The 27722-nt window shown below is 38.7% G+C and overlaps 1 protein-coding gene across 4 annotated transcripts; it reads right to left on the bottom strand.

The window, feature by feature from the left end:
* Positions 1 to 1670: 1670 nt before the first annotated feature.
* LOC114047152 (zinc finger and BTB domain-containing protein 43) lies at positions 1671 to 26105 on the bottom strand. 4 transcript variants are annotated; one of them, XM_027867917.1, is made up of 4 exons: positions 26024 to 26105; positions 19622 to 19708; positions 12573 to 12668; positions 1671 to 4618 (listed from the first exon to the last, which is right to left on the bottom strand). In XM_027867917.1, the coding sequence occupies exon 4, from the start codon at positions 4593 to 4595 to the stop codon at positions 3192 to 3194; it is 1404 nt and encodes a 467-aa protein (XP_027723718.1). In that variant the 5' UTR covers positions 4596 to 4618; positions 12573 to 12668; positions 19622 to 19708; positions 26024 to 26105; the 3' UTR covers positions 1671 to 3191. The 4 variants fall into 4 exon arrangements, with proteins under 4 accessions (XP_027723718.1, XP_027723717.1, XP_027723719.1 ...); XM_027867916.1 differs by lacking the exon at positions 19622 to 19708; XM_027867918.1 differs by lacking the exons at positions 19622 to 19708; positions 26024 to 26105 and adding an exon at positions 13975 to 13995.
* Between the last annotated feature and the right edge of the window lie 1617 nt (positions 26106 to 27722).

Raw genomic sequence — 27722 nt, 5'->3', positions numbered from 1 at the left:
GTCTACCTTATGAAGTAGATGATTTTTATGTCCTATCAGTGCTTCTAAAATTAAAAGCATGATATAAGTGCTAGCATTAATAATGTCATGTAACATTCACAGTCCTCATTAAGTGAAGCCTTTTTAAAAAAATCAGGATAAGGGAAGAACTCAAGCTAAGAATTGAACAAAAACTGTCTATACTGGAGGGGATGTAATATTATCACTACTGTATCTACAGAAGGCTTTCTAAGTGTGACCTCTCCCACTCCCTTCTGTGCAATAATTTTGAAAAAAGATATTTCTAAACCAGTGCTGAAGCTAGAGAAAAAAAGAATATGAGAGAGTAATCATCCTCAACACAAAGATGGTAATTGAATGAGGATTCCAAAGGGGATAGAATTACTTTATCTTAAAAAGGTAAAGTTTGCAAAATTTCTCTCTTAATAGACATATAGTAAGCATTCTTCTCCAAGCTTCTCCCTGCCTACCAAACCCATCCCCTCTACCAGCCCAACTCATGCTGGGTGAAGATTGTGTGCTATCTGAATGTGGTCAGCATTAGAGTGGTCCCACTAAGAGTGTCTGGGGTTGATTTGCTTACCATACTATTTTTTAAAATGAAACCCAATATTTTATATAAACAGCACAGGACAACAGACAAGTTGAACATGGATTTTAAAAATAAGAATTATAAATTAGTAGTTGGTATACACATCAGGATTCCTACAAAAGGCATCGATCTATTTGAATAAGGTAAAATTGCAGTTAACATATTAAATCCTTGCAAAACTGATGTCAGAGATGACACAGGATAAGAATTTGGAGATTAAGTAAGAAAGTAGTGGAATAGATTAAAAAAATCTTCAAATTACTAGTGACAACATTGTTTCACTGAAATGAACAGAGTTGAAAGATATGCATTCCCTATATTTGTATTTTCTAGCTCAAATTCTTATAAAACTTCCCAACCTAATTTTTTAAAGGAAAGCTTTCAAATTAGATAAGAAATATACTTTGCTAACACCTCAGCAGAAGGTGAAGATATTTGGCAGAAGTAATTGTTTCACAACATCATTAATAATATTAATGGGAGTCATAAAGCAATTTCTCATCACACAGAAGGACTAGGACCACTTCAAAGAGTAGGAAAGAATTGAGTTGGATTGTATCGTCACCTCTACACAATTCCAGCCATGTAAACAACGAAAAAGACTGGCAACTGGCAGATGTTTCAATATTAAGGAAACAGTATTAATGTGGCAATCAATTAGGAGGTAATATATAGTTTCTAGGTTAAAAAACAATATATGTATAAAGAGATTTAAATACAAAGTGCTTTTCTATATTGAGAAGGATACAGTGTTAGTGAGTAGATTCCCTGTTAATTATGTTGATTACAAGAATGAGCTACTTTCCCTTTGTCCACATACAGTGTTCAGAACTTGAATTCTTAGGAGTTAGCAGGTTGAGTAAGTCCATTGCCAGCAATGGCAACCATATTTGTGCAAAGCCAATTTTTTTAAACCAAATTTCAGTTAAGAGTTCAAGGAAAAGCTATTTTTTCTTATGAAATGAAAACATTTATACTTAAAATTTGGAAGCAATCAACCAGTGAGTCAAAAGAAGTTAGTATAATTATAGCACCCTGTCCCACCCCAATGAGAAATCTAGGTATATCACAGAGCTTATATATTCGGAATATGATTTATTTCTTTTCTACAAAGCAGTCTTCAATCCAATACATCAGACTGATAGGGAGAAAAAAAACCTCAGAACTGCCACTTTCTTATTTTCTATACATACAGATGTGTGGACTTGTTAATTTATGCAGCAGTATAATTTGGGAGCTTGACTCTCCAAACTGCTCTGCTAAAAATCAGGTTTTTTTTTTCTCCTTTTCCATTCTAAAATACTTTCCAGTCCTCTAAAAAGATATGCATTATGGGCTAATGTGGATCTATTTATTTTAAAGAGCTACCACCTCCTTTTTATACAGGTACCAATGCTCAAGTTGGATGACAATGAAGCAGAGAATACAATGTGCCATCCAAACAATTTGTTACCAGCTCTTCTCTGCCTTACTCATGCTGCATTCTGTTTCTAGTTTTTTGTGGCTTCATAGCTACCAGGCTATATTAAACCAACTCCTGAAACACAAGGGCTCCTAACTATAATCTGTAATTATATCTGTTTATCTGTAATTGTTTCTTCCCTGTTACCTACGAGTGACAGATTTTCATTAGAAAGCTCAACTATCTGCAATCGGCCCACAACTCTGAGCAGCAGCAGGTAAGACTTATAATCAGGGTTACAATAGGTCCAATATGTAGAGCTCACCTAGGGACTCTGCTGGAGTGGTAGCTTCCAGTCACTCACATGAATAAGAACTGGAATATCAAGCCAATTAGAAATACCAATTTCTGGTAACTAGTTCTACACCTAGTGAATCACAACTAGATACAATTTTTTAAACTTCAATATACTAAAATATAAAACCTTGTGTGGGTTATATCAAGAATTTGATACACATTACTGTAGTATCATCAAAAAAAAAATGAAGCTTGTACCATGTTACTATTGAATCATGTTAGAATGTTACCTACTTTGCATCCTCCTTCATGGTTTTAATTAAAATACCCTTTAAAAAGATAAAACTTAGACCAAAAGAATTCTATTTAATTTCTCCTTCGAGGAGCCATATCATTTGAGCTTTTTACACAGCAGAGGATTTGTTTGGTGAGATAGCTATTTAACCTAAACAAATTCAGACCGTCTACTCCAAGTTTCATTAATAAAGGCAAAATAACATTTTAACAGGACCAAGTTATGAGTGACCAAAAGTTGTATCTAAAAACCAAAACCAAAACCAAAACCTCACATTTTGAGCCCAGTTCTAAATGCAGGTGGCTACATTAAAAACAAAATAAAACAAAAATGGCCCACCTACATCACAACTGGCCTGAAGGTTGAAAAGTTAGCTGAGAGGTGGGTTAGCAGAGACTGAACTCTCAGGGCAGGACTCAAGCATAATGACTTTAGAAATTAGACTTTAAAAATTGGCCTACTTACATACAGTCTTTCAGAAATATCCTCCAATTTTTAAGCTAGTCTCATAATAGAAAGTACCACACATCATCTGTGCACACAATTTGCATAATTATAATAGTTTATTTTTGTGCACACCGCTAAAAAAAATCCACGTCCTATTTTTAATTAACATCAGTAGTATTTTGCTCAGCCTTTGCAGCTTCATATGACTTGGTACAAGAAGTCACATGCCGGTGAAAACTGTCCCGCCACATAAATCGTTTCCCACAGATATTACACTCATATGGCTTTATGCCTGTGTGAATTTTCATGTGGCCAACAAGGTGATGTTTCATTTTGAATTTCTTACCACAGACACCACAGCCATAAGGCCGAAGACCAAGATGCATGCTCATATGCCGATCTCTCTGACTCTTGTGAGTGAAGCTTTTCCCACACTGACAAGGGTACAGCTTGTCAGAAGCTGAGAACCCCAAGTGGGAAGCTTCTTCTTTAATGCCTGTCACCATTTCAATGCTATCACTATAGCCTGCTGCTATAATAGTATCCTGTCTGTGGCTACTAAGATTCCCATCTGCTCTTTCTCCAGAAAACTCCTCCATAGAAGAGCCATAGAAATCAACTTGCTCATCATAATTACTTTCATCAGCTTGTTCATCAAACTCATTTTCAACTTTTTTTTCACCAATGTGAAAGTCCTCATCTACCCCTGAAGACTGGATAGAGTGATCTGTCTGTATGGTATTGATTGATTCAGTGACCTGGTGCTCATCATAAGCAGCATGCACATCAACACCTTCACAGTCCTGTTCAAATCTTTCTGGCTTCACATGGATCCAACGTTTGTGAGACATGATGCTGGGCTTGCTATATATGGGCCTTGTATAATGATATTCAGCACTATCACTGGCCCCTTCTTCACCATCCTGACTGGTCATTTCAGTACTTAGTCTATCATGTTCTGTTGAGGAGTTGCTGGGAAGATACTCATGTTCAGTTAGCTGAGACGACAATTCATCTTTGGAACTCTCTTCTTCATTCTCTCCATCTCTCAGTTCTTGGGTTTTAGGGAAATCTGGGTGTCCACCAGAACCAAGCTCAAAGTTTTCAACTAGGCCATTGTAGCTACTGCTGCTTGGTGACTGATGATCATTGCCATGATTTAGCTTTTGACAAAGGACTGTAGGATTTCCTTCTAAAACCTCAGTGCATTTGTCTACCACATGCCACATCTGGAGGAAACTGGCTGCTGTCAGATAACTGACAATTTCTAAAGCAGGCATTACTAGTCGTCCTGTGTAAGTAGAGAGAAGGATGTTCTCAAAAACCCTTGGATTCATAACATCAGGCAAAACTATTCTTCTGCTGTTTTTCAGTAGCACCTGGTCACAAAAGTAAGGTGAGCTGGCAGCAAGAACAGCCTTATGAGCCCTGAAAAGGTGTCCTTGGACTACAATGGAAACATCACATAATTGTCCTTGTTGTCTCTGCTGGTTTAGTTTCTGCAAAATGGTGCTAGAAAAATCGGGAAATTCCACTCGAAAAGAACTTGTTCCAGACTCCATTTCATTACAAATCTAGTTCAGTACTGCAAGAGAAAGAAAAATTATTAACAATTCCAAGCTAATGAGAAATCTGCTCTACCTCCTTTTCACTCATCATCTTCAATTCCCACAAAAAAAAGAACCCTTTCACCAAAACCACCACCCTTCCTCCAAGTACCACCAGAGTCAATAGCTTTTATCTTTTCCCTTCTTGACGTGTGTGTGTGTGTGTGGTATGATAGATTTTGACACATAGTCTATGATAGAACTAAGGCTTGTCACAGTGAGCAAAAAATAAACATCACCCTTGGGGAATAGTGGAAGACATCTAGTGTTGTTTCCCAGGATCTTCTGTTTACCTGTAACTACTGGGAGAGAGGGAAGATGTAGAATACTAAGAAACAGACCTCACAGGTCTAATTCTCTAACAAATAATATCTTATTCTCTAATAGAAAATAACCCAGAAAGGAATCAGCCCTTCAGTAAGAATGAGAGAGAGCTTGGAGAGGAAGAAGGGCAAAATTTAGGAATCCCTTGGTCTAGATCCCTAGAGTCCATTTAGCAAAGTTTACTAGGACCTGATTTAATACCCACTAAAGTCTCTCTACAAAGGAATAAGAGTACTCATTGGCAGATGCAAGGGATAAGGTTGACTAAATAACTTCTAATATTCTAGATCCTATAAGGAAAAGAACAGAAGGCCAGTGAAAACCAAGTACAGGGCTAAACCCTTTGACATCCTCATTCATTTCTTTACTTTAAAAAAATTATTGATGCCTTTTGTTTTTTACATCAGTCATTTCTGCACATATTACCCCACTCCTCCTTCAGAATCAAACACTTCCCTGTAACAAAGAAAAACAGTTAATGAAAAACAATTGATATGACCTCACTTGTCAATTTACACAGTGGCAAAAGTCCTCTTCTGCTCTGTGAAGAGGAAGATTTCATTACTGGTTCTCTGGGGCTAAGAACAGCTATTATAATTAATCGAGTTCAACTTCCTTAAAGTATTCTTTTCATCTACATTACTATGGTTGCTGGGTATTAACGTTCTGGTTTTACTTCATTTTGCATCAATTCAAATAAATCTTCCCATATTTCTCTGAATCCTTCATTTTTATTCTTTCTTAATGCATAAAAATATTCCATTATATTCATAAACTACAGTTTGCTCACCTATTCCCCAATGTTATGAGTACCCACTTTGCTTTCAGTTCTTTGCTATCACAATAAGTGATGCTATGAATATATTGGACCTTTAGGTCTTTGATTTTCTTGGGGTATGTGCACAGTAGTGAGAGTAATGAGTCAAAGGGTAAGAAAATTAATCATTCCAATCATAAAATTCCATACAGTTTTCTAGAAGAGTTAGACCAATTCACAGTTCCAACTACAGACTTATTAATGTGCCTGTCTTCCTTTAGCCTCTTCAACACAGAATATTACCAACTTTTGTCACCTTTACTGATTTGCTGAGTGTTAAAATAAAATATCAGAGTTGTTGTAATTTATATTTCTCTTCTTAGTGATTTTGGAGTATGACTACATATAGTCATTAACAGTTTGAAAACCATTTGGGTCCTCTGAACAGTCTTCTGTAGAGGAATAGCTCCTAGCCTTACACATTTGTGGTAACTCCCTATATATCTAACCTTATTTACTTCTAAGCGGTTTTGGTTTACATAGTAAGTAAATCTTACTGTATCACTCTTGGGTAACTGTATTTAGGCAATTAAGCTCTGAAGACAATTCAAAAAGAAAACATGTTAAATATTTCACACAGCACAAACTACAGAGAAGGAGAAAAAAGTAAATGTTTCTAGTTCATAGCAAACAATAACAAAAAATGACACTAACAATCTCAAGCAAGTCACTTTACCTTTTTGGGCCCTAGTTTCCTCCTCTGTAAAATGAAGGGGTTGAACTGGATGATATCTAAAGTCTCTACCAGGTCTAAATCCTATGATCTTAAATATCATCAAGCAAAAGGGGTTGGTTTTTCTAGATCACCTTCTATATACATTATTTAAATGTATTCCAATAAATAAAATCACATAATCTGCTACAAATCTACAAAATATGGGGGTTGAACTAGATTATCTCTCAAGAGATATAATTCCAAGTCTACATAAAAATCCAATTATTTTATTAAGTCTTTTATCCTGTGACTGCCCTAAGTCAAACTGCTCAGATGATCTAGACCATCAAAATTTTGTCCCTTTTCCAATGAATCAGACCTAAAAGGTACACTAGTGATTATCTAATCCAAAGGTCTCAAAGACCCTCCTGAGTGTAGCCAGAAACAAATTAAAATGCAATTGGGAAATATTTTACAAAATAAATAATACAATAGAACATAATAATGTCAATATGCTGTTTTCTAGGTTAATATGCAACTGCAGGAATACTTATGTACAACTAATTTAGTGACCCCTGTTTCCATTTGACTTTATCCTCACTGATCTAGTTCACCTGCCCCTCTGCATTCTACAGTGAAGGAAAATGAGCCCAGAAATTAAGGCCGCTGAAGTTCCTTGCCCAAAGTCACAGAGCAAGAGTTAGTACAGAAAACTGCTGACTACTAGTCCAGTGTTTTTTCCATTTAGTTGCCCCTTACTAAATGAACTCAATCCTTAGACAAGTTATCAAAAATTGATATTAAATAGTAAGTCTATACAAAGGATGAATGAATATAAGTAATTACATTTTCTTGTCTATAACTTATAGGCAACTTAACTACTGAGAATTACATTGTAAGTAAATGGAAATTGCCAAATTCAGTATTGTGGGCACCACAGGATTCCTTAAGAACTGCAAAAGTTTGATTTCTATTTCACATGCTTCCACTAGAAAATCAGAACTTCCCCAATGATTCAGAATAACACTATCATAAATAATATATTATAAACACCCCTGACAGACAAAATCTGAAATACATTTCATATTGTCAAAAGACATCAAAATACTAGTTTACTAAATTATTAATGATTACCAATGTTAGGTAAATCTTGTATTTGTAGAATCAACAATCAAGCTAGTTTTATTCATCTTAACATGTATGCATCTTTACTACTTCAAAAGATCCATCATTTCATATACTGATGTGGGTACTCCCTCTACAGACACAGAGCACATAACCTCCAACATCTTTAGCAGATGGCTCCTTAGTTCAACAGAATTGCAGTTCATCGCCAGGCACGTACTGAAGGCTTTTTCAGTTTAGTAGGGCTTTGCCAAAATGTGTGCTCTGCAGGCAGAGCAATTTATGCAATAGTCCAAGGTCATCCTCATGTCAAGTGAAGTACTGCAAAAAGACTTTAGTTCTTCAGGTAGTAGTTGCATTGTTTAAGTATTAATTTCAGAAGGAGAAGTTGTTATATGAAATCAAAGTCTGTGGATACAGATTTTTTTAAACTTTAAGAAAACATCATGAGTGAAAAGATTCTTTTCCAAGTCTCTCATAAGAAAATATCTGGGAACCAGATTAATAAACTAGTTCAAATGTTAAACACTACATGTTCTTCATAGTAACACTGTCAATGAGGCAGCTAGCAGATTAAGTCACAGAATATTTTATTAAGCAGCTGAACTTTTCTTAACTGGACATGTGGCATTTTTATGTAGTTTGTACATTTAGCAACATCCAGTCCTTGACCTCTCTCCTATAGTTCCTTCTGACAACCCAGACAAATAATGATACTTACCAAACCAACACCCCCACATTCACACTCCTGACCCATGCAGAATGGCAAATATGAATTTATTTGTTAAAAAAAAAGCCCATTTTATATAATTTAATGGCTTCTTTTGTATCTATTATTCATTCAACCACACAACATTTATTAAGCACCTACTATGTACAAGGTATTGTGAAAGCTACAAAGATAAATATAACAAAGCTCCTTTTCTTCAGAAGCACAAGGAAGTACACTAAGAGATCCTTTTGCCCAGTTCCCTCCTTTTATTGATGAGGAAGAAAAACAATAAGCTCCCAGCCAAGGATGGAAGACACCTAATGAGAGCTGTATTTGCCTTGAATCTTGCAAATCTAGTCAAAAGGACCTTAAAATAATAAAGAAATGGGTTGTCTACATATATCCAACAAGCTACGTATAGACACTTCAATTTGTGGGAAGAATATAATCTACTTTTCCAGACTCCTTTACAAAAACACTCCAGCCAAATAGGCCTACTCATCACTGCTCCATAGACAGCTCATTTCACCTCCACTCTCCCTGACTGTGTAAAGGCCTGGAATCACTCCTTCCTCACTTCCAACTCCTAGAATTACTAGCCTCCTTCACAGCTCAGCTTAAGTGTCACTTTTTACAAGAGGCTTAGACTAATCCTTTCAGTTGCTGTTACCATTTCCCCTGGAAATTACTATATGTTTATTTTGTACTGACTTTTATAATTGCTGCCCCTTAAAAGAATATAAGCACTTTAAGGTCAGGGACAGCTTCCATTTTGCTGTTGTACCCCTAGTACTTTGCCTGGATTGACTACAAATTTTTGTTACATAATCTCAACTGGGCTTTCGCTTTAGTAAGGTAATCTTTTTACATTTTCCTAATTGACTCCCCATCACACACACACACACTACAGCAGCTATTCCAAACCTTTTCATTCCTCCTCAAGTCTTTCTTCCATAGCACTTCTCCCCCATCCTCTCTGCTAAGGACTTAACCTCATACTTCACAGAAAGAATTGCGGTCATTTTTCAAGGGCTCCGTCTTTTCCTCTTTTCCTCATCTCACATCACTCGGACATCTTCCCCCACTATCTTCTCCTTCACTTGACTCTCACAAAGAGGTAACCTTTTTCCTTGCCAAGGCAAACTTTCCTTCATACATCCTTGACTCCACTCTGGCTGATCATCCCCCTCTATCATCCTCACTACAATTTCTCTCAGCTACTGACTGCTTCCGTATTGTATATAAATGAACCTTTTCCACCTCCCATCCTTAAAAAAACCCTCACTTGATCCCAACATCTCTACTAGACACTATCCTATGTCTCTCGTCTCAGTCCTTAAACTGTCTAGATTCTGTACTTCCACTTTCTCTCTTTACTCACTCCCCGAACTCTCTGCAATCTGGAACTCATAATTCTACTAAAACTACTGTCAGGCTTTTCTCAATCCTCATCCTTCTTGACCTTTCTGTAGCCTTTGACACTACTGATCACCAGCCTCTCCTAGACACCCTCTTCTCCACAGATCTTCATGACATTAAGCTCTCTTCTGGTTTTCCTTCCCACCCTGGTGATCTCATCAACTCCCATAGTTCAATTATCATCTCAACACAAATGACTTTTAGATTTATATATAAAGCCTTAATTTCTCTCCTGACCTCTAGTCTTACATTGTTATCTACCTTTTGGATATCTTGAATATGATGTCCTGTAGGCATGTCAAAATCAATGTCTAAAACAAAAATGATCCTCTCCCCTACCACCCCAAACCTTTTGCTCTTCCCAACTTTTCTATTAAAAACAAGGAGACTATCATCCTCACAGTCATCCAGGTTCACAACCATTGTGTCATCAACGTCCGATTCACCCTACATATGCAATCTGTTGTTAAGAGGGAACTAGGTGGCACAGTGGATAGAACAATAGGCCTGGAGTCAGGAAAACTTGACTTCAAATCTGACCTCAAATAACTTACTCAGTGTGTGACAAGTCATTTAACTTCTATTTGCCGTGGTATCCTAATCTATAAAATGAAGATAATAATAGCACCTACTTCCCAGGAATGTTGTGAGGATCAAAAAAGACAATAATTGTAAAGCACCACAACGCCTTGCACCCTACATAAATGTTAGCTATTATTATTATTATTTTTAGATCTTACCTTTTCTATCTTCATGTCTCCTTCCCACTCACACAACTAAAACCCTGGTGCAGGCCCTCATACTACAATAGTCTACTGGTTGATCTCCCTGCCTCAAGTATCTCCCCACTCAGACTATTCTCCCCTCAGCTGCGAAGGTGATTTTCCAAAAGCACATGTCTGACCATATCATATACCACTCTCCCCACTCAATAAATTCCAGTGGCTCCCTATAAAATCCTGTTTGGAATTTAAAGCCCTTCACAACTAGGGCCCTTCCTACTTTCCTTCTTATACTTTACCTCCCCCTTCACATATTCTGTAATTCAGCATCATTGGTCTACTTCCTATTCATTACACAGGATACTCTATCTCCCAACTCTGCCTTTCACTGGCTGTCCCTCATTCCTGGAATGCTCTCCCTCCTCACCTTCAGCTCCTTCAAGAGTCAGCTCAAATCTCTCCTTCTGCAAGAAACCTTTTCCAGTTCTCCTTACCCCTTTCTAGTGCCTTCTCTCTGGAGATTACCTTCCCTTTACACTGTATTTATCTTGTATACAGTTATTTAAATTTTGTCTCTCCCATTAGAATGTGACATCCTTGAGGGCAGAGACTGTGTTTTTGCTTTTCTTTGTATCTTCAATGCTTAGGACAGTGCCTGGCACAAATATGCACTTGATAAATGCTATTTGACTGACCGGACATAGCAGGTGCTGAATAAATGTTTGAAATTAATGAAAAAACAGCAGCAAGAAATTCACAGGACACAAAACCCAAGAAAGGAACAAATAATAAAATCCCATGGGGTCAAGATACCTACACACCAAAGAACAATGTATGAGCAATGAGCAAGGTGAACTAGAAATTCTAACCAAGGAGGCAAATTTGAACTCTTCTCTATCAAGAGACTTGGTAGGGATGAGACCCATGCATAGAGAGTTTTCTGGGAAAAAAAAAAAACTCATTCAAAAGCAACAGAACAAACAAAGAGGCAAGGGGCAAGGGGCAAGGGGCAAGTAGCACTGTATGTGTATTAAGAAGCTATATATAGTTATGTGAGGAAATCCAGAAAGGGAATGGGAAGTTGGAAGAGTAAGTTGGAAAACATTTTTGGGTGAGCATCAATGGAGGCATAAGCTGAAAGAATATTATCACAAACTTATATTCTGTCCAGACCAGCTGGCCAGAAAGAGGAAAGAGATGAGAAATGCAGGAAACAAATCAAAAGCCCTTCACTGAGACACAATACAATAATGATGGTGGACTTCAATTTTCTAGTATAATTCTCTCTGCCAAAAGCAGAGCAGCTAAAAATTTCCTGATGTGCCTTACTGATAACTTCATGCTTTAAATGGTAAAGGAACCAAATGGAGAACTTCTATTCTGGATTTGATTCTCATAAGAAGTTTTTAAAAACTAGCTACTTGGGGTAGAAATGATTGTTTTAACTTAGAGATAAGTGACCACTCCATTGCAGAATAGATGACAGAGGAAAAGTCAGGCAAAATCTAATGTGTTCCAGATTTTTTTTTCTTATTTAAAAAAAAGTATTGGCACTTTTATATCACTTTTATTTCTAAACATAACATTCTCTACCCAATTAGTCTTCCCATCCTACATTCTAGGAGAACAAATTTAAAAGTGCACAGAAAAAGAATAGGTAGGATCTCATAATCAAAAGTTCTTTAAGAATAGTAAAGCCAGGAGGGATGGCAAATTCTCAATAATGGAATTTCAAAGATACAAAGAGAAAAAATTCTGATGAAGAAAAAGAGAGGCAAAAGGGGAAATGTCTAAAAAGATTAAAATGGATGTACAAGTTGACTTTTGAAAGACAAGAGAGGTTGGAAGCAAGGACAGATAATGGAGAATAAATATGTAAGTAGTATGTCCTTTAGGAATGCTTTGGAGGACAACAGCTCACAATGTGCTCAGGTTGGCAAGGAAAAAGAAGGATAACAAAGATGGAAAAGGAAGACAATAAAGGAAGAGAGAAGAACCTCTCCTCAGGGTGTCTGGACAATAACAGGAAATGGAGAGAGGGCAGAGCTATCACAATCTTATTTTGTTTCTGTTTCCTCTGGCAATAGAGAATGATCTTTAGATTGGAAAAGAGAGAACAGAAATGGCTAACAGGGAGATAATGAGAACAATCACCTACCTTTTATGAGATCCAGACACAGGCGAGATGAACTACATTCTTGGGGAACTCAACAACCATTAAATGCTTACTATGTTCCAGGAACTCTACGTGGCACTGAGGAGAAAAAGGAAAAAAAAAATATCCCAACACTCAGCACAGCACCTGACATAGTAAACACTTAATAAATGCTTTATCTATTTATGTAAAAGTCTCTGCCCTCACAGTGCTTACTTTCTAACAGCTAATCAGAGAATTATATAATTGCTGAGGCATTAATAGGAAAGCTTCTAAAAATTGTACAAAGACATCTAAAGAATTAAGGAATGACAAATATGTCTCAATTTTCAAAAAAGGGATGAGAGTAGACCATAATCAGTGCAAACCATAATCAGTGAATTGACTATATTATTCAAAGTACAGTTAATAAGAAAAGAAACAACAGTCACAAAGAGCAAATATGGCTTCATCAAGAACAGGTCATGTCAAATGAACTTCATTTCCTTTTTCTGACAGGTTTACTAAGGTGGTAGAAGAGAGGAATGCTACAAATATATTTTATCTAGATTTTGACAAAGTAATTGGCCAAGCGTATCATATAATTCTTGTAGAAAAGATGAGTAAACATGGACTGGACATTGTAATTGGAGGAATTCAGAACTGGGTGAGTGCCTGGACCCAAAGAGTTACCTATCATTAATGACCTGATGTCAATGTGGGAGTTCTCCAGTGAAGCACTCTGGAGAACTATGTATGCTTGGTTTTCTGTTGTTTTAAATCCTTATTAATAACTTAGATAAAGAAATAAATTGTATCCTTGTCAAGTCTGAAAATGACACAAAGCTGAGAGGGATGGCTAATATACAATATGATAGTGTCAAGATTCAAAAAGAACATTGAGCCAAATATACTAAGATGAAATTTACTAAGAACAAATCACAAGTATAAGATAGTAGTTTATCTGAAAAACAAAAAGGTTTCAGTAGATTACAAGTGACTGAGTTAATAGTATGATACAGTAATCAAAAATGCTAATATTATTTTGAACTACTTTAAGAGAGCTATAGGGTCCAGGAAACTGGAAATGAGAGTGCCACAAACTGCCCTGGTCAGACATCATCTGAAATACTGTGTTCAGTTCTGGCTGCCATATTTTAAGAGGAAAATTTATGAGGTAGAGGACAGTCATGATTGAGAAGAGCCTTCAGATCAAGCAATACTACAGAGATGTAAACACTAAGGCCTAAGGAGGTGAAGTGGCTTGTCCAACATTACACAGACCCAACTATTAAAAGGGCCATGACTCACTTTGAATGAAAGATTTTTCCAGCTCTAAGACCTATGATTCTTGTAAAACCACTGAGATAGCAAAGCAGAACTGAGAGAGAGAGCGAGTAAGAGTGAGAGAGCGCATTCTACTCACCTGCCATCGGCATCAGAGATGGTCCTGCTTAGACTCATACTTTAAACTCCTATCCTTCCTTATTTCTCCTAGCCCCGAGGACAATGAATATCTAACTGCCTAAGAATAAACCCCCAACCTGCCCCCATACACAGTCAACTCAAACTTCCTGATCTCTCAACCCCATTCATAACTGGCCACCTCCAATGCCTCACTTCAGCTCTGGCTGTTCTGTTACTAGCAAACTTTGTCCTCCCTTTTTGGCCTTTTTCCTCTTGTATTCCTCCTACCATCTTCTGGTTGACACTGCAACCCTGTCTACCCTCTGCAGTACTGGTTGCACGTCATCTTATATTTTACAGTATAATGGTCCTGAAATGGGAGTCAGACACTCCTTGCTCCTCATGGACACTTCCAGATTCTCCTAGTGCCAAAGTCACCCAGCAAACTCTCCTTTGAGGTTCTCTATTGATACCAGTCATCCAATCAAAATCCAGATGTTTGTTATTTACTGGCTCCAAAGTCATTCTCCTACCTTCTTCCAGAAGCCCTTATATTAAGGGACATCAAAATACATGTTAATGATCTCTCAAAGATCCTAATCATTCTATTTCTCAATTCACTCAGCTCCCATAGGCTATTCCTTCATTCTCAGTTACAAAAATGGCGACAACTTTGATCTTGCTAGTACCACAAGAGTTCAACCTCCATGATCAATAACTGAAATTCCTTTATCCTATCACAATCTGTTATCAAACCATCTCTCCTATATCCTATGCCTCCTAAACATATTCACTGTCTTCACCATAAACTCTAATTACTCCACTCCTAAGTACATTTCCAGGCTACCATCACTGCTCTGGCTTCACTTTCTTGTTTTCCCAAAACTGACCCTCTAGTTAACCCATTCAACTCTAAAATACCCTATAGTCTTGACTATCTATTCATACTTTGTCAAACCCCTAGATATCTGTCTCCTCTGCTCCCCTAATTGCTTCTTGTTCCCACTCACCACAATGCTACAAGTTATCCCAAATCTCTTCTTTCCTCAAGCCTCTATTACCACCACCTCTCACCCACTCCCTCAGCTGAGGACTCCCCTTAACAAGAAAACTGAGTCCATTTGCCATGGGCTTCCTCTCTTCACTACATCTAACAATTTCCTGATATCATTTCCCCATTCTCTGTTCCTTTACTCCAGTCTCCAGTGAATAGCTAGCTCTTTTTCCAGGATTTATGGGGTAATAAAGGAGGACTAGCCCTTTTGGGGGCTGCCCATCCACCTTTAGTGTCTACCTGCCACTCAACTCTCACCTATGGCTTCAAGAAGCTATAACACATACAGTGGCCATAACCCAGTAAACCATGTAGGCAGACAGGCTAAACCAGGTTTAGGGCAACCAAAGAGCCTCAAAACCCCCTGGTGAGTTAGCAGGGTGTCTACCCCAGGCATGTGAAGACTCCTCTCAGCAGAATGGGCAGATGAGAACAATTTCCTCTAACAATCATGAAGGTGGCTGAAGTAGGCCCTGTGGAATATTAGAGGTTGGTCAGATGTAGAAGATACCAAGGTCGTCTACTGCATCCATTATCAGTCATCCTGACTTTTGTCTTGCCACTGAACTGTGATGACTCTGGAAGAGAGAGGCTGACGATTTTGTGCAATTCTGCCTTACTTAAATCCAAATTCACCCACAAGTCATCACCCCATGATGTCACTGGTCCTCTTCAAAATGAAGAACAAACAAGTTATTTTTCCCACCAAGGCCAACCCCTCTGATTCCTTGATCCCATGCCCTCCCATAGTCTCTAACAGACTGCCCCCACAATAATTCCCCTTCTAATCTTAAAGGTCTCCATATCTTCTAGTTCCATCCTTGTTGCCTATAAACACACCTAAATCTCACTCATTATTTTTTTTAAAAACCTCCCTAAACCTTGACAATCCCCTCAAATTATCATCCTATATCTCTCTTATTTTTTCTCAGCCAAACCCCTAAAACAAAACAAAATCTATCTCAAGTAATTCCTCAATATCTTCTTTTCTTACTCACTCCTCAATCCTTTATAATCTGGCTTCTGAACTTATCACTCAACTGTTCTCCAAAGTTACCAATGATCTCTAACTTACCAAACCTAATGGCCTTTTGTCCATCCTTATCCATCCTGTCCTTTCTGAAGCACTTGATACTTATGACTACCTTCTCCTCTTGGATGTTCTCTCTTCCTTGGGTTTTTGCAATGTTGATCTCTCTCAGTTCTACTTCTATCTCTTTGACCAATCATTTCCAATCTCCTTTGCTTGATCATTCTTCATATGCCAACCCTAATTATAAGTATACCCCAAGGTTCTGCCCTGCTCCCTTTTTTTCTTTGTTCTCTACACTATCTCACTTGGGAACTTTTCATAAATTCCCACAGGTTATCATCTCTATGCAAATGATTCTCTCTTACACATATATAGATCTAGTCTCTGGAGTTCCAGTCCCACATCAGCAACTGCCTCTTAGACATTTCTAACTGGATCTTCCCTAAGGTTCTCAAACTCCAGATGTGCAAAATAGTACCAATCTTTCTCCCAAAACTGACTACTTAACAAACTTCCCTATTTCTGTCAAAGGCACCACCATCCCTCCAGTCACCAAGGTTTGCAACCCCACTGTCATCCTTGACTCCTTATGCTCACTAATCTCTAATCGCTCTTGGTCTAGTGGCTACTTCCCTACTCTCTACAAACAAGTTCATGTCTCTTCATCTTCAAGAGACCCTTGCTTGATCCATCTGTTCCTGCTATCATCTTGTATTTTGCTTCCTTTTTGTGGTTAAACTCCTTGAGAAAGCTAGCTACAACAGTAACTCCATTTACTCTCCTCTCACTCTCTTAACGCTTTGCTATCTGGATTCTGACCTTAACTGCTCTCTACAAAGATACCAACAATCTCTTACTTGCTAAATCTAAGTCCATCTTTTCTCAATCCTTATCCTTCCTGACATCTCTGCAGCCTCTTCTTCTTGATATTCTCTTTTCTTGGGGTTTTCATGACACTACTCTCTCTTAGTTCTCCTCCCTGTCTAACCATTGCTTCTCAGTCTCCTTTGCTAGATCTTTGTCCAGGTCACACTCACAAACCTTGGATGTCCCAGAAGGTTCTGTCTGTGGGTCCCCTTCTTTTTTTCCCTCTCTACTGTTTTGCTTGGTGATCTCATCAGCTCCCAATAATTCAATTATCATCTCTATGTGAATGATTCTCAGATCTATTTATGTAGCACTAACCTCTAGTCTCACATAGAATAATAACAATAATAGCTAACATTTTATAGAATGCTTTTTAAAAATTTGCTAAGCACTTTACAAATACCTCATTTTATCCTCACAACAACCCTGGGAGGAGACTGAGACAGATAGGGATTAGGTGACTTGCCCAGAGTCACACAACTAGCAAGTGTCTGAGGCAGGATTTGAACTCAGGTTTTCTTGACTTCAAGTCCAGGGGTCTATCCACTGTACTACCTAGATGCCTCTACAAGGATCATGCACATTGCCAACTGGCTATTGAACATCTCAAACTGGACATCCCATAGACATCTTAAATTCAACATGTCCAAAATGAAATTCATTATCTTTCCCAAGCCATTCACTCTTTCTAACTTTCCTCTTACATTGGAGGACACCACTATCCTAGTCATCTAAGCTTGAAACCTAGGCGTCATCCTCAACTCTTTATTCTCTTCTACCCCACACATCCAATCTGTTGACAAGTCCTGTTGATTCTATCTTCACAACATTTTTCAAACTGGCCTTTAAATTGTTCTTCATAAATGAAACTTTGATGTTTTTCGTTTATCACATTCCATTTCCCATCTCCATGCTTCTGCCTGGATTGTCTTCAACCTCTGGAACACATTTGCCCCTCATTTCCACCTTTCAGGATCCTTGTCTTCCTTTAAGACCTAGTTCAATTGACACTTTCTACGTGAAGTCTTTCCTGAATGCCCGAGTTCCTAATGCTTCTCCCAAAAAACTTCTCTGTAGGTAATTTGTATATTTGCACATAATGTCTCTCCCAAAAGCATCCTTGTAAGCTCCTTGAGGGCACAGACTATTTCACTTTTATCTTTTTATCAACAGCATCTAATACAGCGTCTGGCACATACCAGACATTTAATAAACGCCTACAAATGGTCAGTTCAGTCTTTTACTTGACAAAAAGAAACCGCTTTCCTTCAAAGGCAGCCTATTTTACTTCTGGATAGCCCCAATTGGTAGGAAGTTTTTCCTTACATCAAATCTATATTTGCTTTCAAGATCCTCTATAATCTGGATCTAGTCACCTTTTGTTGTCTCATTTTATACTACTCTTCCTTCACAGACAGTACATTTCAACTAAACTAAGCTAACTGTTCTCACTATCTTGTCTTGTTCTCTCCAGTCTCTGTGGATTTTGCCAAGCCATTCTCCAAGCCTAAAAGATTTCCTCTATACCCCTGCCAGCCAAAATCATGCTCTTCTTTCAAAGTCAAATTCAGGTGTCACATTCTCCCTTGACAATGTCATTCTCATTATTCTAGCTAGAAGTGATCCTACCTCATCCTCAAATCTATCACCTCTGTTGAAACTCTCCTATGCACTTATCTCATTCTGACTGGAACAAAAACTATTTGCACATGTCTTCTTTTTACCACAGCTGTGGATTAGCTTTATATTACACAAAGAATTACAACATGGCAGTTTTCCATGACCCTCATTAAAAGATCCTTAAAGATATGATAGGTATTGCATGGTTTTTCATCTTTGCAACCCCATGATAAAACAGTGCCATTCACAGAACAGGTGCTTAATACATGCATACTGAATTGAATTGATGAGTTAGCAGGACAGTAAGTAAGCACAACATGATGAAAAGAGTACTGAACTTTAAGCCTTAAGTTCAAGGTTGGAATGCTGACTCCGCCCCTTATTTCCTTGGGGAAGTCGCTCTATCTCTGGACCTCAGTTTCCTCTTTTGTAAAATGAAACAACAGGAGGAGATAATCCCTAAGGTCCCCTGCAAAGCTTATGGAAATATACAGAGGTGATGAAGGTGTTGGCAGCAGGATTAAAAGGAAAAGGGACTGATAAGAGATACTGCAGAGGCAGAGTCAAAAACACTTGGTGTCTGATTCAATGTGGGGGTACAGAAAGGAGTCTAAATGACTAGTTCAGTGATGAAGAGAATGGTGATACCCTTTAACAGAAATATAGAAGGAGGAGGACCTGACATTTGATGCGAGAGGGCGAGAAGAGGGAAGAAACAGAATGGAAAGAGTAGAGAGGGACTGCTGAGATTCAGTCTGGGAATTATCTATACATAATACATCTATACATTACTTTGGAACAGTAGTTTCCAAGAGAAGTGATTCACCATTGTCAAATTTTAAAAGACATTAATGGTTCAATATGTGCAATGCAATTGCCTGTCTCTCCCTACCCCAAAGCTGGCCCACCCATACTTTAAAATACTCACAGTCCCTCCTCCCTACTGCATACCTTATCACTAGGTTGAGGAAACACAAGCACATATCTGAAGCTATGCACTCCAAATTTACCCACAAACATAACTTTCTATGAGACCTATTAAAGAAAGCAACAGTGTAATAGATAAGCAGAATTGACAAACTTCTTACTGACCCACAAATTTCTTTCCTTTGCTTCAACAGATGATATGTATGGTCATTCTCGAGGCCATATTTTCAAAGATATTTGGCAAAGCTGGTCCTTGGACAAAAAAAAAAAAATTGCAGTCCATCATTGGGCCTATAAAGTTTTTTCCAGCTTAGTAAAACCTGCTAGACCTTGCACTTCACTGGCATAGGAATTGAGACTCCTAGGTCACCACCACACAGAGTCACTTCAATACCACAATGAAACATCTTAACAGAACTTCAGTAAAGGATCTAGTAACAGTTAAGTTCAAAGTCTAAGAGTCTACCACAAACCTTAATTAGCTTTAAACTATAAATTTTATAAGAGGCCCTCTTGACTAGGACTGAAACCAAAAAGACTGAGACTCTGGACAAACTTTGATAGATAACTTTAATGACTGAAAGAGAAGACAGAAGCCATTTTATATAAATAACAGAAAAATGTAGATGCCATATTGGCATCTTGTTACCTTAAATCAGGTAAAGTTCTATCCCTGAGATAGTGGTCTTCATAGCTAACACTTCAATAATTCATGGAAATGTGCTTCTTGAAGCCCCAGAGGGCATAATATGAAGCAGTTGGTGGAATTTTCAGAGATTTCAACTTCGTACAAGGAAAAACTTCTTAACAACTAGAGCTGTCCAAAAGTGGAATGGATTGGTTCTGCAGGTGGCAGGTTTCCTATCACTAGAAGTCAAATAGCGATTAATCACTGAACATGCTATGTATGGAAGGGCACACTGGCTGGACTAAATGACTTTGAGGTCCTTTCAGTTCTGAGATTCTATATGATTACACTACTAATCATATAGAATCTCACACATAACAGCACAGATCACAGGCCCTCATATATCACTAATAAAAATGTTTGACTGGTTACCAAATAAAATTCATTGAAACAGACAATGGTGTTATCTATCATATGTTTATTACCAATAAAGATACTAAAGATGCAAAAAAGTAGTCAAGGAAAAAATTCAAAAGTAACCCTTGTGCTGTTATGTTCCTATATTCACTTCATTATCTATTTCTACCTATGTATTTTTGTGAAACACAAACTACATCCTTTTAAAAATTGTTTTCAGATCTCTGGCTATTATCAGAACACATAAAACATATTTCTAGTTATAAATTTTTATTCAATGCACAAAATGAAAAGCTCCATTCTTTGTTTTCTTATCTTTTTTAGGTTAGCTGAACCTTAATAGTAAACAGTTAAGAGCAAATTGTTATTTTAGAAGTATTTGTCTTTATAAGTCTTTTGTTACCAAACTTCAAGATTTAGGAAAAATGTGTCCTATATTCCAACTGTCAAATTAAAACTCAACCCATATCTATTAAATATGTGACTACGTAAGAGGAGCTACACTAGGTACCGGCTCTCAGATTGGACTTAATGACAGTGATGCATGAGAAACTAAAGAGAAAATTTGATTTATTTTAGGCTTTTATATATACATTTTCAGAATGTAGAAAATTTAAACTATGTATCCTTGCAAACGTGAATTTCAAATCAACAGCAAAATATTTTGCTTGTAAAATTCAAGTGGTAAAGGATTACCAGATAATGCTATTTGTAAATCTCAAGTGACACTTTTGTTCTCAGGACCATATCCCTGTTAATATTCTTTATCCTAATTCATTAAGAGAAAACTAATAAAACTTTAAAGTTATAAATAATAATAATGATAACATTTATATAGCTCTTTAAAAAATAGCAAAGCACTTTACAAATATCTTATTTTATCCTTATCTCATAAATAGGCATTATTATTATTCTCATGAAGAAAGTGAGGCAGATAGGTCGAGTGACTTGTCCAGAGTCACACAGCTAGCATCTGAGGCTGAATTTGAACTCAGGTCTTCCTGAAAGGTCCAGTGCTCTAGCCACTGGGCAAGCTAGCTACCTCAAATAAACATAACATAAAATGTAACTCAGGAACATCAGTTCTAAAAACAAAAATGGAGAAAATAACATCCTTAACTCTATTAAAAAGCATATAAAGTAAAACGTTGTTTCATTATAAACATAATTAAGATTCCAAAAAAAGTTTGTGGAAATGATATAATACTGTAGGTGCTGCATCTGATATTAAGACTTTTTGAATAACTCCCTCACAGCAAGTACTAGTTTAAATTAAAGAACATAAAACAAAGTACTTATTCCCCACCATGGTATAAACTGAGGAGGTTAATAAATCATTTTGAATGTCAGTATGGTAATAAAAGGTCCATTTTTCAACTTAAAAGTTGAAAAACAAAGCCTTACTGAAATTTCCTACATAGAAAAAATTCTTACATTGAATCCCAAAAGACTGTGGAAGGCGAAGTTATAGGCAGAATTTGGCTTTGTTTTAATTGCATTAAGTCCACTGAGGTCTTGATTGATAGTTAAGTGCTGTGAAAATACATCTTATAAAGGTTCTTAATAAATGTTTACAATACTGTCTATATACAAATATGCAATTGCATTTTGCTTATTTAACATGATACTTAGAGTTGTAAAATAATTTTTTATTTCACATTTTAAATGCAATATGTGAAACAAAGAATCACATGATTGTTTTATGATCTGGTTTTGTACACACTAAGTTTGTTCAAAATAAAATGTCCATATAAAATATCCCATATATGAGTTTGAAGCCAAGTCTCCTCAAAACATAATGTTAACTGTATAAGATGGCATTCAGTATCTTTTGAACTACACCAGCGACTTTTCCAGCTCTGCCTGACCTATCACCTTGTATATAGCTACCATTTTAAGGCCCTATGATTAATCTATAGTTAATACAAGGGAAAGCTTACTGAGTAAGAGGTAAGGAGTTGTATATTCAGAAATGAATGATGTTCAAAAAAGGCATCAACAAAACACATCTATAGAAAATCTATAAAAAAAGTGCAACTGCAGCAGACTTTTACTACCCATGGAAGTTACAAAAATCTTTCTAGCTAAGGGAGGTTACTGTCTTGCAGTATTAATCCCTGGTCATACCACATAGGGAGTAACATGTTCAGTTCTACTACCATATTTTAAGGTTGACAGAGTTAAGGATTTCCAGAGAAGTATAATCTGATGGTGAGAGTTCTGAAGATCAGGCCATGAGGATAAGTTGACAGACTGATACAACAGTGGTCTTCAAGTATTTTGTAGAATTGGAAGATAGATTATACTTATTCTGCTATATCCCAAAGAGCAGAATTAGGAGCAATAAGTGGAAGCTGCAGGAAGATTTAAGCTTGATATAAGGAAAAGACTTCCTAACGATTAGAAATGTCCAGAAATAAAAAGGAATGCTTCAAGTGGGAATGGGTTTCCTCTCACTGGAGGTCTTCAAGCAAAGGCTGGATGACCAACCACTTTTGGGTATAAAAAGAATTCCTATTCAGGTACAAATTAGATTGGATTTTCTTTGAAGTCCCATTCAATTCTGAAATTCTATGATTCTATAATACTTTAAAATTTCCATTTAAAAAAACCTGTAAGTAGTAGGCACTCAATGAAGTAAATGACTAACTTCACCATAAAATAAAATTAATGTCTGGGTTATCAAATGCAAAGCTACATTTGAGTCATTAAGATGGCAAGTTAGAAAACTTTCAAAAGGTTCTTTTTAAGAAAATGGAGGTGTTATTGTAGTTTTATCAATCATAAGATAATTTCTTTTTCATAACCTCATATCTGGAAAGAACCTTGGAAGTAACACAGTCTAACCTGGTATGGGGAGCCTTCAGCCTCAAGGCCACATGTAGTCTTCTAGGTCCTTGGGTGCAGCCTTTTGACTGGATCCAAGTTTTACAAAACAAATCCTTTTATTAAGGAGATTTGTTCTGTGAAGTTTGGATTCAGTCAAAGGGCTGCACTTGAACACCTAGAGGGCCACACATGGCCTCAAGGTTGCAGGTTCCCCACTCCTAGAACCTATACCTGAACACGAGTTCCTCCTGTAATATTCTTACAAGTTATCTAGCAGCCACTTGAAGACTTCCAGTCATAGGGAACATACCTCCTGAACATCTTCCACTTTTGGACAGCTCTGAGTTCACACAAGTTGTAAAGTTCTACATATAACACGTTATCATTTGCAAAGCACCTTCCCAGGATGAAGTTAATGATGCAAGTAGTAGCATTTCCATGTCACTGAGGAGGAAACTAAGATTGGGGGAGAGGGAGGTTAAATTTGATAGCCCATGGTTAAGTCACTCCAGATCGCCTATGTTATTAATTGCACCCAGTGACATTTGTCAAAAATCTGAGGACTTATATCAACAAATCTTGGCTGCAACAGTTTATAGTTGAGGCAAGCAGTTTAATCTCTCTGATACTCATTTTTCTTATCTGTCAAATGGGGATCATTATACTTGCACTACCTATCACACAGGGTTGTTATGAGGCCAACACTTGTAATACTTTAAAGCACTATAGGAATACATTTTCAGAATTACATATAAGGACACAGTGAGTTTCTTCATCTGCACAATGAAGACAGGAATACTTGGCATTACCAATATCACACAGTTGTGAGGAGAGTGCTCGGTAAGCCTTAATGTGCTTTAAAAAAAAAAAAGTTGAAGTTATTATTATTGCACAGACTATCTATAAATTCAAAAGTATTTATTCTTTATGAGAGGAAGTTTCTGCGGAAGGATAATAGTATTCTATTGGTTGGATGTTAAAATGTTCCCTGTCCATAAAGACTTTTTCCTTTAGACCTTTTGTCTATTTAATATCCTTACGTACCATTGTGTTTTATAGTCACCAGCATTTGGGTTTTATCAGCCTATTAAGCTGTAAACTCTACCTGGACAGAGACCATATCTAACTTATATTTTGCACATCTCCCAGCAGAGGAAGTGTTCAGCACACAATAGGTACTTAGTGTACATATGCTGAATGAAAATTAATGTCTAAAATAATAATGCCATTATTTATCCTTTTAGTCAAATCCACATAAAATATCAACATAAAGCATAGCACTAAATTAAAATCTCAAATTTCTATACATGATCTCTCAGACTCTTTACAAATCTATGATTGTATAGGAAAAAAGAATAGTACCAATTTATTTCTATAAGGCTTTAAGATTTACAAAGTGCTTTTTTCCACCACACTCCTTATGAAGTAGCTTAGTGCAAGCATTCATTTTACCATTTGACCAAGATGAGGAGCTGAAGTGACCTGAACTTAGGTCAAAATATTTTTGAAGATCTGGAATACAAGATCAGGTCTCCTGATTCCAAGTCCAAGGTTGATTGACTGATTTCCACTATGTACAGGCTGTACATAATAACATAAATAACATTTTAACCCCCATCTCCTCTATCCTCTTGAAACATATTCCAGGTAGGAAAAATCCCATGCGTCACTGAAAGATTTCTTTTTTTGTAACTTCTACAATGCTCTTTCTCCAGTGGAGCTCTCAGGCGCTGTTGCAGGTCAAAGTTTATCATCCTACGTATCTACAGAGCTAGTTTGTGTCACGAAATGAAGCTCTCCTGGTCAGAAGTTCTGAACTGGCCCTTTCCCTTTATGTATTTCATTAGTGGGAAGAGATTCCTCTACATACACAGCAGCAAAAGTTGGGCCTTGGAGAACACCTAGCCACTCTCTCTTATCTTACAGATGAGGAAACTGAGAACCAAGCAAGTAAAAGGATTGATTTGCCCAAGCTCAGATACGGCAGTAATAGGCGGAGGTGAGACCTGAACTTAAGTCTTCTGATTCTAAATCTACTGCAACTTCTACCATTAAGAAAAATGTCCACACACACGTTGCACACACACGGGCACAAACGCTACATATCGTTCACAGGCAAGTACACTGCACACATGCACTAACATACGATAATACAACTCACACAAAATGACAAAATCACCGAACATTTGGGATGTAAGGTACCTCAGAGACGATCTTAACTACTTTTTCTTTATAAATGAAACTTAGCTGCTGAGATTTTAAGTGACTTGAACAAGGTCACACGCCGAATCAGTGACAGCCCCAAATGGAAGCCTCAGCGCTCTCACCTCCACCCTGGGCTGCCTGTGTACAGAGGCCGCGCAAGGCCCGGGTGAGTCAGGGCCGCTGAGTCAAGAGGCTCTCGGGCCGCTAAGGGCCCCAGGTTCACCTAGTCCCTGCCCCACCGGAGGGCGGCAGCCCCGCTCCCCCCAAACAAGCCCCGCCGAGCCGGGCCAGGCGCGGCCAGGACCTTGGGCTCCGTGTCCGCGGCAGTGGCGGCCACAAAGGCCGGCGCAGGGACAAGCCCAAGTCCCAACACCCACACCCACCCCCGGCCGGGCCTTGAGCCAACTTCCAACCGACTCCTGATGGGCCAGGCCTCGGCAGGGCTGGATCTTGGGGTCCCGTCCCCCGACCCGACCAGCGGGCCTCACCTGGGCGATGGCCTCTTACATCGCTCCCTCGCCCCGTGGCAGCCGTTCCCTCGCCCTCCTCCGCCTCAGCCGTTGACAAGTGGCCCCAGCTTGGCCCCGCTGCCCACCTCCAACCGCCCCAGCAGCAGCCGCCGCCGCCGCTGCCTCAGACCCGCGCCTACCCGGAAGCTCTTTCAGGCACTTCCGGCAGGAGAGAACGAGGGAGGCCGGGAAGCCGAGAGAAGAGCGGTGGGGGTGGGAGGGAGGAGGGGGCGGGGCTGGTCGGATTTATCAGAGAGAAGGCGGACCGGACGCGTTTGTTCTCACGTCCACCCATAACCACACTCACATACCCTTCTGCACCATACACGTACACAGCGGGGAGGGGCGGGGAGAGGAGGAGGGGCCGCGGGAAGAGGAGGGACGGGGCGGGGCAGAGAGACCCGTGGGGGCAAGGAGTAAGGGTGGGAGAGCGCACATGCGCACACGCTCTGGGCTATGTCGGAAGCGCGGCTGGATCTACCGGCTCGGAGAAAGGGGCGATCTAGTAAGATCTCTGGGTCGGGGTCAGGGGCCGGACGGGGCTGCCGGTCTCACCGCACCCGAGGTCAGGTCACCTCCTACCGAGTGGGAGGCCGGGTTGATGGCCCTAGTGGGGGTGGAACCGGGGCGGGCTGAGTCGAGGAGGAGGGGCCAGCGCGCGCGTGGTGGAGGAGGAGGGCGTGAAACAAACACATGCCCCTAAACACGCACACACACACACTCATGCTGTGTGCACACAGCACATTCCCACCCTAACCCAGGGCTCTGAATCATACACACACACACACACACACACACACACACACGCACACACGCACACACCCCCTATGTACACGACTCTTTTCCCCTCACTCCTGCCCTAATTCTGTGCACTGAATCACAGTACTTCAGACCAGGGTAAAAGAAAACCCTTCATGTACTTTGTAAATGTCATCCAGCTTCTGCTTGAAGGTGGAAAATGGAAAAAATGGGAAGTGGAAATGGAAAGAGCACTGTCAATCTTGGGTCAATAGAGCTGGTTGAAATATTGCTTGCTATCCTTGTGACCTTGGACAAGTCACAATCTCTCTTCGCCTCAGTTTCCTCATATGTAAAATGAAGGGATTGGATAAGGGGGTCTCTGAAATGCCTTCCAACACCAGATCTAGGAGGCAGTGCATTCCACTCTGGAATAGCTTTTATTGTTAGGAAATTTCACAGCCACCCACACAGCAGTAGGCCACCCTACTGCTTCTGCTTCTGCCCTGTGGGGCCAAAGAGAACAAGTCTAATCCTTCTGTTCGGTGCCCCTTCAAATACTTGGGTAGCTATTATGTCATCCCTTAAGTTTTCTGTTCTCCAGGCTAAATACCCCCAATTCCTTCAACTGATTCTCATGAAACCTGCATTCAAGGCTTTTTTTTTTTTTTTTTTTGGCCATTTTAGTTGCCATTCTCTGGGAGAACTGCGCAAGTTACCAGGTTAAGCTGTGAGTCCAGAACTCAACTCAGTACTCTGGATATCATCTGACTGTGCTTCTTGATGGGATCCAAGATAAAAATAGCTTTTATGGCTACCATATCACACAGTCAGCTAGCATTTATTAATCATCTTCTATTTGCTAGGTACCATGTTAAGTTCTGGAGATACAAAGAAAGACAAAAAACAGTCCCTGCTCTCAGGCTCACAGTATGATGAG

Source organism: Vombatus ursinus, unplaced genomic scaffold, assembly GCF_900497805.2.
Source record: "Vombatus ursinus unplaced genomic scaffold, bare-nosed wombat genome assembly UNPS02014786.1, whole genome shotgun sequence".
In the NCBI taxonomy this organism is placed as follows: Eukaryota; Metazoa; Chordata; class Mammalia; order Diprotodontia; family Vombatidae; genus Vombatus; species Vombatus ursinus.
This window is presented reverse-complemented; position numbering and strand designations above follow the sequence as displayed.

Excerpts from the sequence above, each read along its gene's own strand:
- LOC114047152 (XM_027867917.1), bottom strand. The coding sequence starts at position 4,595 with ATGGAGTCTGGAACAAGTTCTTTTCGAGTGGAATTTCCCGATTTTTCT.